At 36.0% G+C, this 15,179-nt stretch overlaps 1 protein-coding gene across 9 annotated transcripts in view; it reads right to left on the bottom strand.

Moving 5' to 3' along the window:
- The window catches only part of CCDC150 (coiled-coil domain containing 150), a 94,303-nt gene that overhangs the window by 23,331 nt on the left and 55,793 nt on the right, over window positions 1-15,179 (bottom strand). For 7 of the 9 annotated variants that reach the window (XR_008295503.1, XM_053215484.1, XM_053215485.1 and 4 more), the window contains one exon: window positions 3,232-3,339. The exons of 1 other annotated variant lie outside the window; for it this stretch is intronic. Coding sequence is in view for 7 of the 8 variants with exons in the window: in XM_053215484.1 (XP_053071459.1) it covers window positions 3,232-3,339 (108 nt within the window). In the remaining variant the exon portion in view is untranslated. Of the gene's footprint in view, window positions 1-1,891; window positions 2,482-3,231; window positions 3,340-15,179 lie in introns of those variants that run through there. One more of the 9 variants, XM_053215491.1, reaches the window with a different exon arrangement.

Genomic DNA, 15,179 nt, shown 5'->3' with positions numbered 1-15,179 from the left:
ATGACATGAGCCCAAGCAGGCTGCCCAACTAAGCCACCAGGTGTCCCACATTCACATTACTCTTAAGATACAAAAGGGTAAAGTGGAAAATTTCCCAGTCACCTGGTTTCCCTCCTCAAAAATAATGTTGCCAATTATTATTATTATTATATTATTATTATCCATGATAGAGATATTCTATGCATTATAATTGAAAATATCTATATGTACTCACATATGGATATATTTTTTATTCTCCTACCCCTTCTACTACAAATAATAAAATATTACGTATACTCTTCTGAGCCTTGGTTCTTTTAACCTAATAATACATACATACATATGTATGTATATACTATATACATATGTTCGAGCAGTATTCCAAACCATGAATACACCATGATATACTTAGCTAGTGTCTTATTGATGAAATTTTGCTTACTTCCAGTCTTTTGCTATTAACAAGCAATACTTCAATAAGTAATCTTGTAAACATGTCATATGTATAAGCTAGTATATCTGAAGGAGAAAGTCCTAGAAGTACGATTGTGGGGTGAAATGATAGATATTAAACTGTCTTCCACAGGAAGTTGTACCATTTTACACTTCCAACAGCAACAACAAAGAATATGTTTTCCCCACATCTTCCTCAACATTACACTTCCTTAAAACTTTTTACCTGTAACATTTGAAATACTTTTTCTTTAAGGATCTAAGAATATTACAAAGGATGCCAATTCATAGGCTCTGAAAACCTACAGAATTTTGTTCTAGAAACGGACACAAGGAAGGATATATACTTTTACCAGGGTTTTTAAGATACATATGAAAATGTCACTAGCAAAAATGTTTAGAGAAAAGATCTAAATAGCCACCAACTCTAGAAGACAAGATACAGAACTTTCTATTTTTAAACATCAAGCAAAGATGTACGCTCTCAAAGGTTTTCTTTCAAAATTATTTCCATGGGCACCTGGGTGGCTCAGTCAGTTGAGCCTCTGACTCTTCATTTTTGGCCAAGGGTCATGGGTTCAAGCCCCACATTGGGCTCTGCCCTGAGCCTACTTAAGATTCTCCCTCTCTCTCCCCTGTGCTCTTCTTCCCCGCTCACATGCTCTCTCATAAATAAAGAAAAGCCTGAGACATGATAGGCTCTCAATAAATGTTGGTTCATGCTTTTGTTATTAAGCAGTTGTTGTTTTCAATTTTATTATGACAATTTTCACCAATAACTTGGTTAAGGCATTCAGACTATACTGTAAGGTTCACATCTAAAAACAACCTAAAACTAAGATAATACTCAAAAAAATTTTTCTCCAATGTTCAAGTTCTTAGGGCTTTGATTAATGTATTTCTATTTTAAAATCAGGCTTGAAACATTTTACCATGAATATTAAGATTACGTGGAGGGGCGCCTGGGTGGCTCAGTCGGTTAAGCGGCCGACTTCGGCTCAAGTCATGATCTCGCAGTCCGTGAGTTCGAGCCCCATGTCAGGCTCTGTGCTGACAGCTCAGAGCCTGGAGCCTGTTTCAGATTCTGTCTCCCTCTCTCTGACCCTCCCCCATTCATGCTCTGTCTCTCTCTGTCTCAAAAATAAATAAACGTTTAAAAAAAAAAGAGATTATTAAAAAAAAAGATTAGGTGGATGTTTTGAATTTGTAAAAACTCAAAATCATATTAAAAAAACTCAATGGCTACTGTTAATCAAAATCTTCCTATGTCTAAAAATTAACCATGTGATAACCAAAATAATGGTTTCAATCCACACTGTCAATTTTTCTTATCTGTGAAGAACCTAACTTTCTTGTTACTCATACCTCCATATATTATCTTTCTGAATTGTTACTACTTTTCTTCATTGTCGTATAAATCTGAAATTTCCTTATGATTTAGTTTGTGGTCTCCACTTACCGAATCCTGTTTAAGAAAATTTGGTGATTCATTTATTAATGGTCTTGAAGCAAGAATGTCTATTTTACCTTCCAGTCTTCCCTCCATGGTTTTAATAGCATTCAAAAGAGTCTTTAGAGAGATTCTAGAGTCTCCAATCTCCTGAGAAGCTCTCAAAGAAGTGAGGTTAGATGCAAAGGTCACACGGCGTGCAGAGTTTGGAATAACACTGGGTAAACCAACTGATGAAGTTCTTTCCTTTATATTGTTTACATGGGGCCTATAGCCTTCAAAGAATTTCGAAGATGCAGGCCTCTCCGGAGATTTCCTTTTTCTTGGAGGCATCACCAATCAAAAACAGTAAAACAACTAAACCTAGAGTTATTTTTCAATGAGCACTCCTTTTATGAAGAGGAACAACACAAAGTTCTAATGAAGCTGTGATAGAAAATATACTTGAAAATGTGTTCCTTTGCTTTCAGAACGAAGAAATCACACTGTAAAGTTGTCCTGGTGAAGAAACAAGCCTTCCTTAAATCAAATTCCCTGTAGGAGAGTATATCTAATGAGGCCCTCTTTTCCAGTAGTCAGATGGTTAGAACCCTAACAGTATTCTATTTGAAGACACATTCTAGCTCCTTGGTTACCAAGGGTATAGAAACAGAAATATTATAGCTAATAGAAGTCAAACATATTTGAGTAAAAAAAAAAAAAAAATGCACACATGGTAAATTTGTAAATCCCTGAAATGAATCACTTTCTTTTGGTTACACATTCTTGGATTATTTTCTTCACTAAATGTTTTGTATCTTGTTTGTCTAACTTTGTCTATTCATTTGTTAAAATGTTATGTGACTTACAAAAGGATTGTAGCCTCAGCAGTCACCCTGATGACAAGTAAGCATTTATACCACTAACACCTCTTTCAAGTGAGCGGTCTCCTGCAGTTCTATCTTGTTGCCACTGAGTTCTAAGTCTGCCTATAATTAAAAAACCATTTCCTCTATGAAAGTGTTTCTCAATGCTTTCATTATAATGATGCTCCCTATGAACGCTCACTCTATTTTGCTTCTGAAAGACTTAACTTCTAAATCTATAATAAAGTTTATGAGTATATTCTTAAGCCTCCAATTAGAACATAAGTTGAATATCCCAATCCTGCTTCAGGTATGTTTATTTCTCTACAGTTTAGCAAAACCTTGTACATTGCGGGTGTTTAAAAAATGTTTGTTGAATTGAGTCAAGTGAAAGAATATTCATCTTTCTGGGACTGTATGGTAAGGTGGAGAGAAAGCCATCAATTTCTTAAAACCTAATTAAAACAATATAACAGCAATTTGTTTTATAGCTATTAATCACACCTGCATATAGCTGCCCTCTAGAGCCTTGTTCAACTTGCGTAGATGGTCATTCTGTGAACTGGTTTCAGTAAAAGAATGTAGTTGTTCTTCTAACTGTTTAACTTTTATCTAGGATAAAACAGAAGAATAATAAAATAAGGAGTAATTATATATATATTTACATATTTTAAAAGGAAAAAGATGTCATGAGTTTGGAAAAATCACAGAGAATCCTTAAAACTTGCAGAAGCAATCCTAAGTTTTTCTAATCATGTAAAGATTGCTATTTCAACTCTCAGAGCTATTTCAATAGCTAAAAGTAGGCTATAGCCATTTATATGTACGGAGATAACTCATTTGGTTTCTATTGCTTATGAAAACTCCAGCGGCACCTGGGTAGCTCAGTTGGTTAAGCATCCAACTTCCCGTTCAGGTCATGATCTCCCAACTTGTGAGTTTGAGCCCTGCCTCGGGCTCTGTGCTGACAGCTCAGAGCCTGGAGCCTGCTTCCGATTCTGTGTCTCCCTCTCTCTCTGCCCCTCTCCTGTTCACATTCAGTCTCTCTCTCTCTAGCTCAAAAATAAACATTCAAGAATTTTTTTCAGAAACTCCAAATTAACATGACTTATGAATAGAACAGTGAGACTTTGGGGGTAATAATTTCAACTTAAAAAAAATTGTGATACCTAACATTCAAAAACCATTTTGGCTATGGATAATTAGAATTGTCAACGTGCAAGTAGATGACACACACTCTTGTGTTTTACTGACAGAATTATAAAATCTGAGTAAATGAAATTCTTATATGATGAATTATACTTTAACTGAGAAAGATAATTACGGCTTTCTCTTTAAAGAAAATGATCATTTGAGGGAATGAAATCATTAATATTTACTCACTAATCTCCAAATTGTGTTTTCCCACATTTTCTTCCCTTTATATCCAACCCTTTCATACAAATCAACAATGAATCCCTGAATCAGACAAAATGTCATCCAAAATTTTTTACTTAAATCGACTTTTTCCTTTCTCTGTGTCTTGTTTCCTACCTGTGGAGGGAAAACACTTCTTGGCTGGAGTTACTGCACACTTTCAGGAACTGTTAAATTTTGATTGCTAATATTAGTATTTTTTTTTTGAAGGACTGCATAAAAATACATTTTGTCTCAGGAAATCTCTCTTGTTCTATCAAGCAGAATCCTTCTTTTATCTCTGCCTGTTTCTGTTGCTCTTTTCCACAGTGTACATTATAAAATGTGTGCTATGGCTCCCTAAAGCCATCAGTAAAAGTTAATCATGACTTTCACTTAAGGTTCAGAATTAAAATGACTGCCTCTAAAGGGAAGTATTCATGCAACAATTATTCTCATTTTAAACAAGCAAGCTGCTGTTAACCCATAGAATCTAATGGAAAATGGGCTGAATAACTCTGAAGACTTTGAGATTTGCTTTTCTTCAAGCAAAGAGAATATCCTTATTCTACAATATTTCTCAGATAATTTGCCCTAACTCAGCCTCTGGGCACACAGTAAAATGCCCTGAAACTTTTTAGATGGGATGTTCTCATCTACAAGCACTTTAAATTTTGTATTAAGTGTCTTATTTGGCATGATTTCTAATTCAGGACATTCACATGGGAAAGAACACAGAAGCAAATAAATTGTGCCGCCGCTCAGAGATCTGGTTTTTCTGTGTCATTAAAAGTCAAGCAACTTCCATTATTAGCTTATCAGCCAGTCTCAGGAACTGCAGTAACTTAGGTCAAGGTCCTTTGTTCATCATTTTTAATCCTTTTTAATAATTTTACCATAAATGTATCCCTAAACAGTGTACAGTATTATTTTATAAGATTGATCTATGTTAGGGGCACCTGGGTAGCTCAGTTGGTTAGGTAGCTGACTTTGGCTCAGGTCATGATCTCATGGTTTGTGGGTTCAGGCCCCACATCAGGTTCTGTGCTGACAGCTCAGAGCCTGGAGCCTGCTTTGGATTCTGTGTCTCCCTCTCTCTCCGCCCCTCCCCTACTTGTACTCTGCCTCTCTTTCTCTCTCTCAAAAATGAATAAATGTTTAAAAAAAAAAAATTGATGTACGTTAGCACATGTAACTCTATACTCAAAGATTGCTTTTGGGGCACCTGGGTGGCGCAGTTGGTTAAGCGTCCAACTTCAGCTCAGGTCATGATCTCACAGTTTGTGAGTTCGAGCCCTGCATCGGGCTCTATGTTGATAGCTCAGAGCCTGAAGCCTGCTTCGGATTCTGTGTCTCCCTCTGTCTCTGCCCTTCCCCCACTCACACTCTGTCTCTCTCTCTCTCTTTCAAAGTAAATAAACATAATAATTAAAATTTTTTTTTAAAAGACTGCTTTCAAGACTGATATAACTACTTTCAGGAGAAATTTAATAAACTCCAGTAAAATTCAAGATCTGTAAATCCTACAACCTAGTAATTCTTCTTCTGAGAATTATACTAGCTAGAGAATTTTTTACATGAATACAAGGGGACCTGTACAACAGTTCATCATTTCAGTGTTGTTTGTAAGAAACTAGAAACTACCTAAATATCCATCAACAGAAGAAAGGATAAATCTATTTTGGTATATTTATAAAATGGAATAGAATATAGCACTGAAAATGTAATTCACACCATGTTTGAATAGGGAAAGCAGTTTCTGACACAGTCTACATTAACTCCTGAAACCAAGTGTTTATACCAATCATGAAGTCAATTCTAAAATGTAATCTTTTATCAAATGATTCATAGGTAATATTTTTAATCAATTATTCAATTTAGAGAGAACACAGCAGACTATTTTGATTATGCTTAGTATGCAGCTCTTCCTTTAAATTATTGCAAGGGTATTATGCTTTAAGAGCACTTTCCCTTGGGTTGATGAAGTCAGTCTGGAATGTGCCAACCCAAGGTATGACATAAAAACACCAGTGAGTCAATAGTTTCAAGTGTTTCAGCTTTCAAAGACTATCAAAAATTTTAAGCCCTTATTGTAGGAATAGGAGTAGAAAGTAATATTTTCCTTAAGATTCTGAGGATAACTTCTAAGGTTATAACTGAGGTCTAAAAGGTTAAATAGATATCAGCTCACTAATTAATTTTAAAATGTATCCTATTCCCAGCCAAAATTTGGCTTTAAGTTGGCTATGAACATTTGTTTTTTTTCTTATATACTTAACAATACATTTAATTTCTCTTGGGAAAGATAAACAAAGGTCAAAATCATTGGTCACAGTTTTTATGAGATCATTAGTTTCACAGAGGAGAAGGCTCTTCTGTGTCTGTAATAATCTATATACCTAGTCTGTAATGTTGACTAGCTTTCCTAGTGAAAAGTAGATGAGAGGTATGCTTTCCCCTCCTCAGTTTATAGGTGAATAAGATGAACCTCAAACAAAAACAATCAGAAAACAATGAACAAAGTGCCAATAAGTACCTATCAGTAATTATTTTAAATGTAAATGGACTAAATGCTCTAATCAAATGACACATGGTGCAACACAAGCACTTTTAAGAGGGAAGTGTACAACAATACAGGCCTACCTCAAGGAAAAAGAAAAATCTCATATTAACAACCTAACCCTACACCTAAAGGAGCTAGAAAATGAAAAACAAAGCCCAAAGCCAGCAGAAGGAAGGAAATAATGAACATTAAAGTAGAAATAAACAAAATAGAGACTGAAAGAATAGAAAAGATCAATGAAACCAAGAGCTGGTTCTTTGAAAAGACAGACAAAACTGATAAACCTTTAGCCAAATTCATCAAGAAAAAGAAGACTCAAATAAAATCAGAAATGAAGAAGAAATAACTACCATATCACAGAAATACAAATGATTATAAGACAACATTATGAAAAATTAAATGCCAACAAATTGGACAACCTAAAAAAAAGTGGATAAATTCCTAGAAACATACAATCTCCCTCAACTGAATCAGAGATAGAAAATTTGAACAGACTGATTACTAGTAATAAAACTGAATCTGTAATAATAATAAAAAAGAAACCTCCCAATACATAAAAGTCAAGGATCAGATGGCTTCATAGATGACTTCTAAACATTTAAAGTAACAGGTTCTGCTAATACTACTGTGGTTTCATTAACTACATTAAAAAAAAACTTTTTTAAATGTTTATTCATTTCTGAGAGAGAGAGAGAGAGAGAGAGAGAGAGAGAGACAGTGTGTGAGCAGGGGAGGGGCAGGGATGGAGGGTGACACAGGATCTGAAGTAGGCTTCAGGCTCTGAGCTGTCAGCACAGAGCCTGACGCGGGGCTCAAACTCACAAACCGTGAGATCATGACCTGAGCTGAAGTCACACACTTAAATGGCTGAGCCACACAGGCACCCCTACATTTAAAAAAAATTTTTAATGAAGCATAGTTGACATACAATACTATATAATTTTAGAGGTACAACACAGTGAATCAATAATTATATATATTACAAAGTGCTTACTATAAGTGTAGTTACTATATGTCACAATACAAAGTTATTATAACATTATTCTCTATGCTGTACTTTTCATCCCTGTCACTTATTTATTTCATAACCGGAAGTTTATATCTCTTAATCCCCCCTTCACCTATGTCACCCATTCCTCCACCCTTCTCCCCTCTGTCAACCACCAGTTTTTTGTATTTATGAATCTGTTTCCAGTTTTTTGTTCTTTGGTTTTGCCTTTAATTCCACATAGAAGTGAAATCCTGTGGTATTTGTTTTTCTTTGACGTATTTCACTTAGCTTAATACCCTCTAGGTCCATCCATGTCATTGCAAATGGCAAGATTTCATTCTTTTTTTACGGCTCTTCTTCCTTCCCAAATTATCCCCAAAATATAGAAGAGGAAGAAAAACTTCCAAATTTATTCCACAAGGCCAGCATTACCCTGATACCAACACCAGACAGAGACTCTACTAAAAACAAAACTCTAGGCCATTATCTCTGATGAACACAGATGGCCAAAATCATCAACAAAATACTAGCAAACTGAATCCAACAACACATTAAAAATATCATCAATACATTGAGTAAGGATAAAAACCATACGATCATCTCAATAGATGCAGAGAAAAGCATTAAGCAAAATACAACATCCATTCGTGATAAAAATTCAACAAAGTAGGGTTGGAGGAAACATACGTCAACATAATAAAAGCCATATATGAAAAACCAACAGTGAACATCATACTCAATGGTGAAAAACTAAAAGCTTTCCAAGATCAGGAACAAGACAAGGACATCCAATCTCATCACCTTTATTCAACATAGTAATAAAAGTCATACCCCACAGCAATCAGACAAAAAAAAAAAAAAAAAAGGCATTCAAATTGGTAAGGAAGAAGTAAACTGCCATTATTTGCATATGACATTAAACTGCCATTATTTGCATATTACATAATGCAATATATAGAAAACCCCCAAAACCCCAAAAACACAGAGAAAACTCTGTGCTGATGATGTGAAGCCTGCTTGGGATTCTGTCTCTCCTTCTCTTTGTACCACCTTCCCCCGGATTGTGAGTACATGCTCTCTCTCTCTCAAAATAAACTTAAAAATTCTTTTTAAATGTCCATTTTACCCAATGTACAGATTAAATGTAATACCTATCAAAATACCAATAGTATTTTTCACAGAACTCTTAATAAATAATCCTAAAGTTCATATGAAACCACAAAAGACCCCAAATAGCCAAAGCAATCTTGAGAAACAAGAACAAAGCTGGAGGAATCACAAGGCCAGATGTTATTTTATTTTATTTATTTTATTTTATCTTATTTTAATTTATTTTTTAATGATTTTATTTACTTTTGAAGGAGAGAGAGACAGAGCACGAGCAGGGGAGGAGCACAGAGAGAGGGAGACATAGAATTTGAAGCAGGCTCCAGGCTCTAAGCTGTCGCACAGAGCCCAATGCAGGGCTCGAACTCACAAACTGTGAGATCATAACCTGAGCTGAAGTTGGACGCTTAACCGACTACGTCACCCAGGCGCCCCACAAGGCCAGGTTTTAAACAATACCACACAGCTATGTTAATAAAAATAGTATGGTACTGGCACAAAAACAGACAGATAGATCAATGGAATGGACTGAGAGCCACACTTATATGGTCAATTAATCTATAACTGAGGAGGCAAGAATACACAATGGGGAAAAGACAGTCTTTTCACTAAATGGTACTGGGGAAAACTGAACAGCTACATGCAACAGAATAAAACCGGACCACTTTCTTACAGCATACACTAAAATAAAGTCAGAATGATTTAGAGACCTCAATGTAAGACTTGAAACCATAAAACTCCCAAAAGAAAAAACAGGGAGTAAACTCTTAGATATTGGTCTTAGCAGTATTTTTTTGGATCTGTACCTGCAGACAAGGGAAGCAAAAGCAAAAATAAACAATTGGGAGTATATCAAGTAAAAAGTTTATGCATGAAGGAAACTATCAACAAAATGAAAAGGTAACCTACTGAATGGTAGAAAATATTTACAATTGGTATATCTGATAAGAGGTTAAATGTCCAAAATATATATAAAGGCACAAATGTGTACACACATACAGGAATATCACTCACCCATAAAAAAGAATGAAATCTTGTCATGTGCAATGACATGGACAAACCCAGAGGGTATTATGCTAAGTGAAGTAAGTCAGAGAAAAACAAATACCATTCACTTCTATGTGGAATCTGAAAGGCAAAACAAAAGAACAAAAAACTGTTAGACCTAAAGATACCTTCAGATTGAAAGTAAGGAGATGGAGAACCATCTATCAAGCTAATGGTCAGCCAAAGAAAGCCAGGGTAGCCATACTTATATCAGACAATCTAGGCTTTAAAACAAAGACTGTAACAAGAGATGAAGAAGGGCATTATATCATAATTAAGGGGTCTATCCACCGAAAAGATCTAACAATTGTAAACATTTATTCTCCAAATGTGGAAGCACCCATATATATAAATCAATTAAGCACAAACATAAAGAAACTCATTGATAATAATACCATAACAGTAGGGGACTTCAACACCCCACTTACAGCAATGGACAGATCATCTAATCAGAAAATCAACAAGGAAACAATGGCTTTGAATGACACACTGAACCGGATGGACTTAACAGATATATTTAGAACATTTCTTCCTAAAACAGCGGAATATTCATCCTTCTCCAGTGCACATGGAATGTTCTCCAGAACAGATCACGTATTGGGACACAAATCAGCCCTCAACAAGTACAAAAAGATTGAGATCATACCGTGCATATTTTCAGACCACAATGCTATGAAACTCAAAATCAACCACAAGAAAAAATGTGGAAAGATAAATACTTGGAGACTAAAGATCATCATACTAAAGAATGAATGGGCTAACCAAGAAGTTACAGAGGAAATTAAAAAGTACATAGAAGCCAATGAAAATGGTAACACCACAGCCCAAAACCTCTGGGATGCAGCAAAGGCGGTCATGAGAGGGAAGTATATAGCAATCCAGGCCTTCCTAAAGAATGAAGAACGGTCACAGATACTCAACCTAACCTTACACCTTAAAGAGCTGGAAAAAGAACAGCAAGTAAAACCCCAAACCAGCAGAACACAGGAAATAACAAAGATTAGAGCAGAAATCAATGCTATGGAAACCAAAAAACACAGTAGAACAGAACAATGAAACCAGAAGCTGGTTCTTTGCAAGAATTAACAAAATAAATAACCCCCTAGCCAGTTAGATCAAAAAGAAAAAGGAAAGGACACAAATAAATAAAATCAAGAATGAAAGGGAGAGACCACAACCAACGCCACAGAAATACAAACAATAATAAGAGAATATTATGAGCAATTATATACCAATAAAATGGGCAATCTGGAAGAAATGGACAAGTTCCCAAAAACATATAAACTACCAAAACTGAAACAGGAAGAAATAGAAAATTTGAACAGACCCATAACCAGTAAGGAAATTGAATCAGTAACCAAAAATCTCCCAAAAACAAGAGTCCAGGGCCAGATGGCTTTCTGGGGGAATTCTACCAAACATTTAAAGAAGAGTTAACACCTATTCTCTTGAAGGTGTTCCAAAAAACAGAAATGGAAGGAAAACTTCCAACTCTTTCTATGAAGCCAGCAAGCCAGCATTACCTTGATTCCAAAACCAGACAGAGACTTCACTAAAAAGGAGAACTATACACCAATTTCCCTGATGAACATGGATGCAAAAATCCTCAACAAGATACCAGCCAACCAGATCCAACAATACATTAAAAAAATTATTCACCACGACCAAGCGGGATTTTACCTGGGTTGCAGGGCTGGTTCAATATCCACAAATCAATGTGATACATCACATCAATAAAAGAAAGGGCAAGAACATGATCCTCTCAATAGATGCAGAGAAAACATTTGACAAACCACATCATCCTCTCTTGATAAAAACCCTCAAGAAAGTATGGATAGAAGGATCATACCTCAAGATCATAAAAGCTATATAGGAAAGACCCACTACTAATATCATCCTCAATGGGGAAAAACAGAGCTTTCCCCCTAAGGTCAGGAACAAGACCGGGATGTCCACTCTTGCCACTATTATTCAACATGGTATTGGAAGGTTTAGTCTCAGCAATCAGACAACACAAAGAAATAAAAGGCATCCAAATCAGCCAGGAGGACGTCAAACTTTCACTCTTCATAGATGGCATGATACTCTATATGGAAAACCCAAAAGATTCCACCCCAAAACTGCTAAAACTGATCCATGAATTCAGCAAAGTCAAAGACTATAAAATCAATGCAAAGAAATCGGTTGCATTCCTATACACCAACAATTAAGCAGCAGAAAGAGAAATCAAGGTTCAATCCCATTTACAATTGCACCAAAAACCATAAAATACCTAGGAATAAATCTAACCGAAGAGGTGAAAAATCTATACACTGAATACTATAGAAAGCTTATAAAAAAATTGAAGACACAAAAAAATGGAAAAAGATTCCATGCTCCTGGATAGGAAGAACAAATATTGTTAAAATGTCAATACTACCCAAAGCAATCCACATATTCAGTGCAAACCTATCAAAATAACACCAGTATTCTTCACAGAGCTAAAACAAAAACAAAAACAAAACACCCTGAAATTTGTATGGAACCAGAAAAGACTCCAAATAGCCAAAGAAATCTTGAAAAAGAAAACCAAAGGTGGAGACATCACAATCCCAACTTCAAGCTGTATTACAAAGCTATAATCATCAAGAAAGTATGGTACTGGTGCAAAAACAGACACTCAGTGGAACAGAATAGAGAACCTAGAAATGGACCCACAAACATATAGCTGACTAATCTTTGACCACGCAGGAAGGAATATCCAATGGAATAAAGACAGTCTCTTCAGCAAATGGGGCTCGGAAAACTGGACAGTGACATGCTGAAAAATGAACCTGAACCACTTTCTTACACCATACATAAAAATACACTCAAAATGGATGAAAGACCTAAACATAAGATAGGAAGCTATCAAAATCCTAGAGGAGAAAGCAGGAAAAACCTCTTTCAACTCAGCCGCAGCAACCTCTTACTCAACAGATCTCTGGAGGCCAGGGAAACAAAAGCAAAAATGAACTATTGGGACCTCATCAAAATAAAAAGCTTCTGCACAGGGAAGGAAAGAATCAGCAAAACTATAAGGCAACCAACAGAATGGGAGAAGATATTTGCAAATGATGTATCAGATGAAGGATTAGTATCCAAAATCTACAGAGAACTTATCAAACTCAACACCTAAAAACCAAATAATCCAGTGAAGAAATGGGCAAAAGACATGAATAGACACTTCTTCAACGTTTTTTTTTTTTTTTTTTTTTTTTTGGGACAGAGAGAGACAGAGCATGAACGGGGGAGGGGCAGAGAGAGAGGGAGACACAGAATCAGAAACAGGCTCCGAGCCATCAGCCCAGAGCCTGACGCGGGGCTCGAACTCACGGACCGCGAGATCGTGACCTGGCTGAAGTCGGACGCCTAACCGACTGCGCCACCCAGGCGCCCCTGAATAGACACTTCTCCAAAGACATCCAAATGGCCAACTGACACATGAAAAAATGCTCAACATCACTCATCATCAGGGAAATACAAATCAAAACCACGCTGAGATACCCTCACACCTGTCAGAATGGCTAACATTAACAACTCAGGCAACAACAGATGTTGGCGATGATGCGAAGAAAAAGGATCTCTTTTGCATTGTTGGTGGGAATGCAAGCTGGTGCAGCCACTCTGGAAAACAGTATGGGGGTTCCTCAAAAAATTAAAAATAGAACTACCCTATGACCCAGCAATTGCACTCCTAGGTATTTGGTACAGGTATGCTGTTTTGAAGGGACACATGCACCCCAATGTTTATAGCAGCACTATCCACAATAGCCAAAGTATGGAAAGAACCCAAATGTCCATTGAAGGATGAATGGATAAAGAAGATGTGGTGTGTGTATATATATATATATACACACACACACATACACACACAATGGAGTATTACTCAGCAATCAAAAAGAATGAAATCTTGCCATTTGCAACTACGTGGATAGAACTAGAGGGTATTAGGCTAAACAAAATCAGTCAGAGAAAGACAAAAATCATATGACTTCACTCATATGAGGAATTTAAGATACAAAACAGATGAACATAGGGAAGGGAAACAAAAATAATATAAAAACAGGGAGGGAGACAAAACATAAGAGACTCTTAAATATGGAGAACAAACAGAGGGTTGCTGGAGGGATTGTGGAGGGGGGATGGGCTAAATGGATAAGGGGCTTAAGATATCTACTCCTGAAATCATTGTTGCACCATGTGCTAACTAACTTGGATGTAAATGATAAAAAATAAATAAATTATAGAAAATTTAAAAAAAATAGTAGAATGAGATAAAAGCAAATCTAGTTAATAATATCATCATGGATGCAAAGATTAAACAAGGATTTGTAAATTTTTTAATTAAAAAACGTAAACGTCCAACAATATGAGAGCAGTTAAATCATGGTTACATAGTGTAATTGTTTGGTGTTTAGGGACTACAATCTGACCGCTAAGATTAAATCCTGGCTTTGCAACACAAGAACTGTGAGACCTTTCGAAAATTACTTGAATTCCTTATGCTTCCATTTCCTTGCCTATAAATGGGCATAATTACAGTACCTGCCTCCTTGTACTGTCACTTGGCACAGTGCTTGATATATTCCTAGATAACTGTACAGCAAGAAATGGTTCAGAAGATGCATTCATAAGATAGCCTACTCTTGAGCCATTAAAAATAGTATATAGAAATAAGAAAAAAAAAAGCATTCATAAATACAGAGAACTGGTGATTGTCAGAGGGGAGGAGGGTGAAATAGGTCAAGGGGATTAAGACGTGCAAATAAGTGACAGGGATTAAAAGTACAGCATTGGGAATATTGCCAATAATGTTATAGTAACTTTGTATGGTGACATATGGTAACTACACTTAGGGTAAGCATTTTGTAATGTATATGATTACCAATTCATTATGTTAAACATCTAAAATGATATAGTATTGAATGTCAACTATACTTCAATTAAAATTTTTTTATTTTTTAAAAAAATTTTTTAATGTTTATTTATTTTTGAGAGAGAGAGAGAGAGACAGAGTGCAAGTGGGGTAAGAGCAGAGAGAGAGCGACACACACAGAATCCGAAGCAGGTTCCAGGGTCTCAGCTGTCAGCACAGAGCCCAACGCAGCACTTAAACTCACAAACCATGAGATCATGACCTGAGCCAAAGTCGGATGCTCAACTGACTGAGCCACCCAGGTGCCCCTAAAAAATTTTTAAATGTAGGCAATAAACCACAGTAGTATTAGTCTAACCTGTTACTTTGTCTCCAATAGACATCACAGATATTTTCATATTATAGAATAGTTATTGCAAATATCTTGAAAAGCTGTTTGTGCTTATCACCAG

This window comes from Acinonyx jubatus, chromosome C1 (genome assembly GCF_027475565.1).
Source record: "Acinonyx jubatus isolate Ajub_Pintada_27869175 chromosome C1, VMU_Ajub_asm_v1.0, whole genome shotgun sequence".
NCBI classification, from domain to species: Eukaryota; Metazoa; Chordata; class Mammalia; order Carnivora; family Felidae; genus Acinonyx; species Acinonyx jubatus.
The sequence above is the reverse complement of the archived record's forward strand: the minus strand, read 5'-3'. Positions and strand labels throughout refer to the sequence as shown.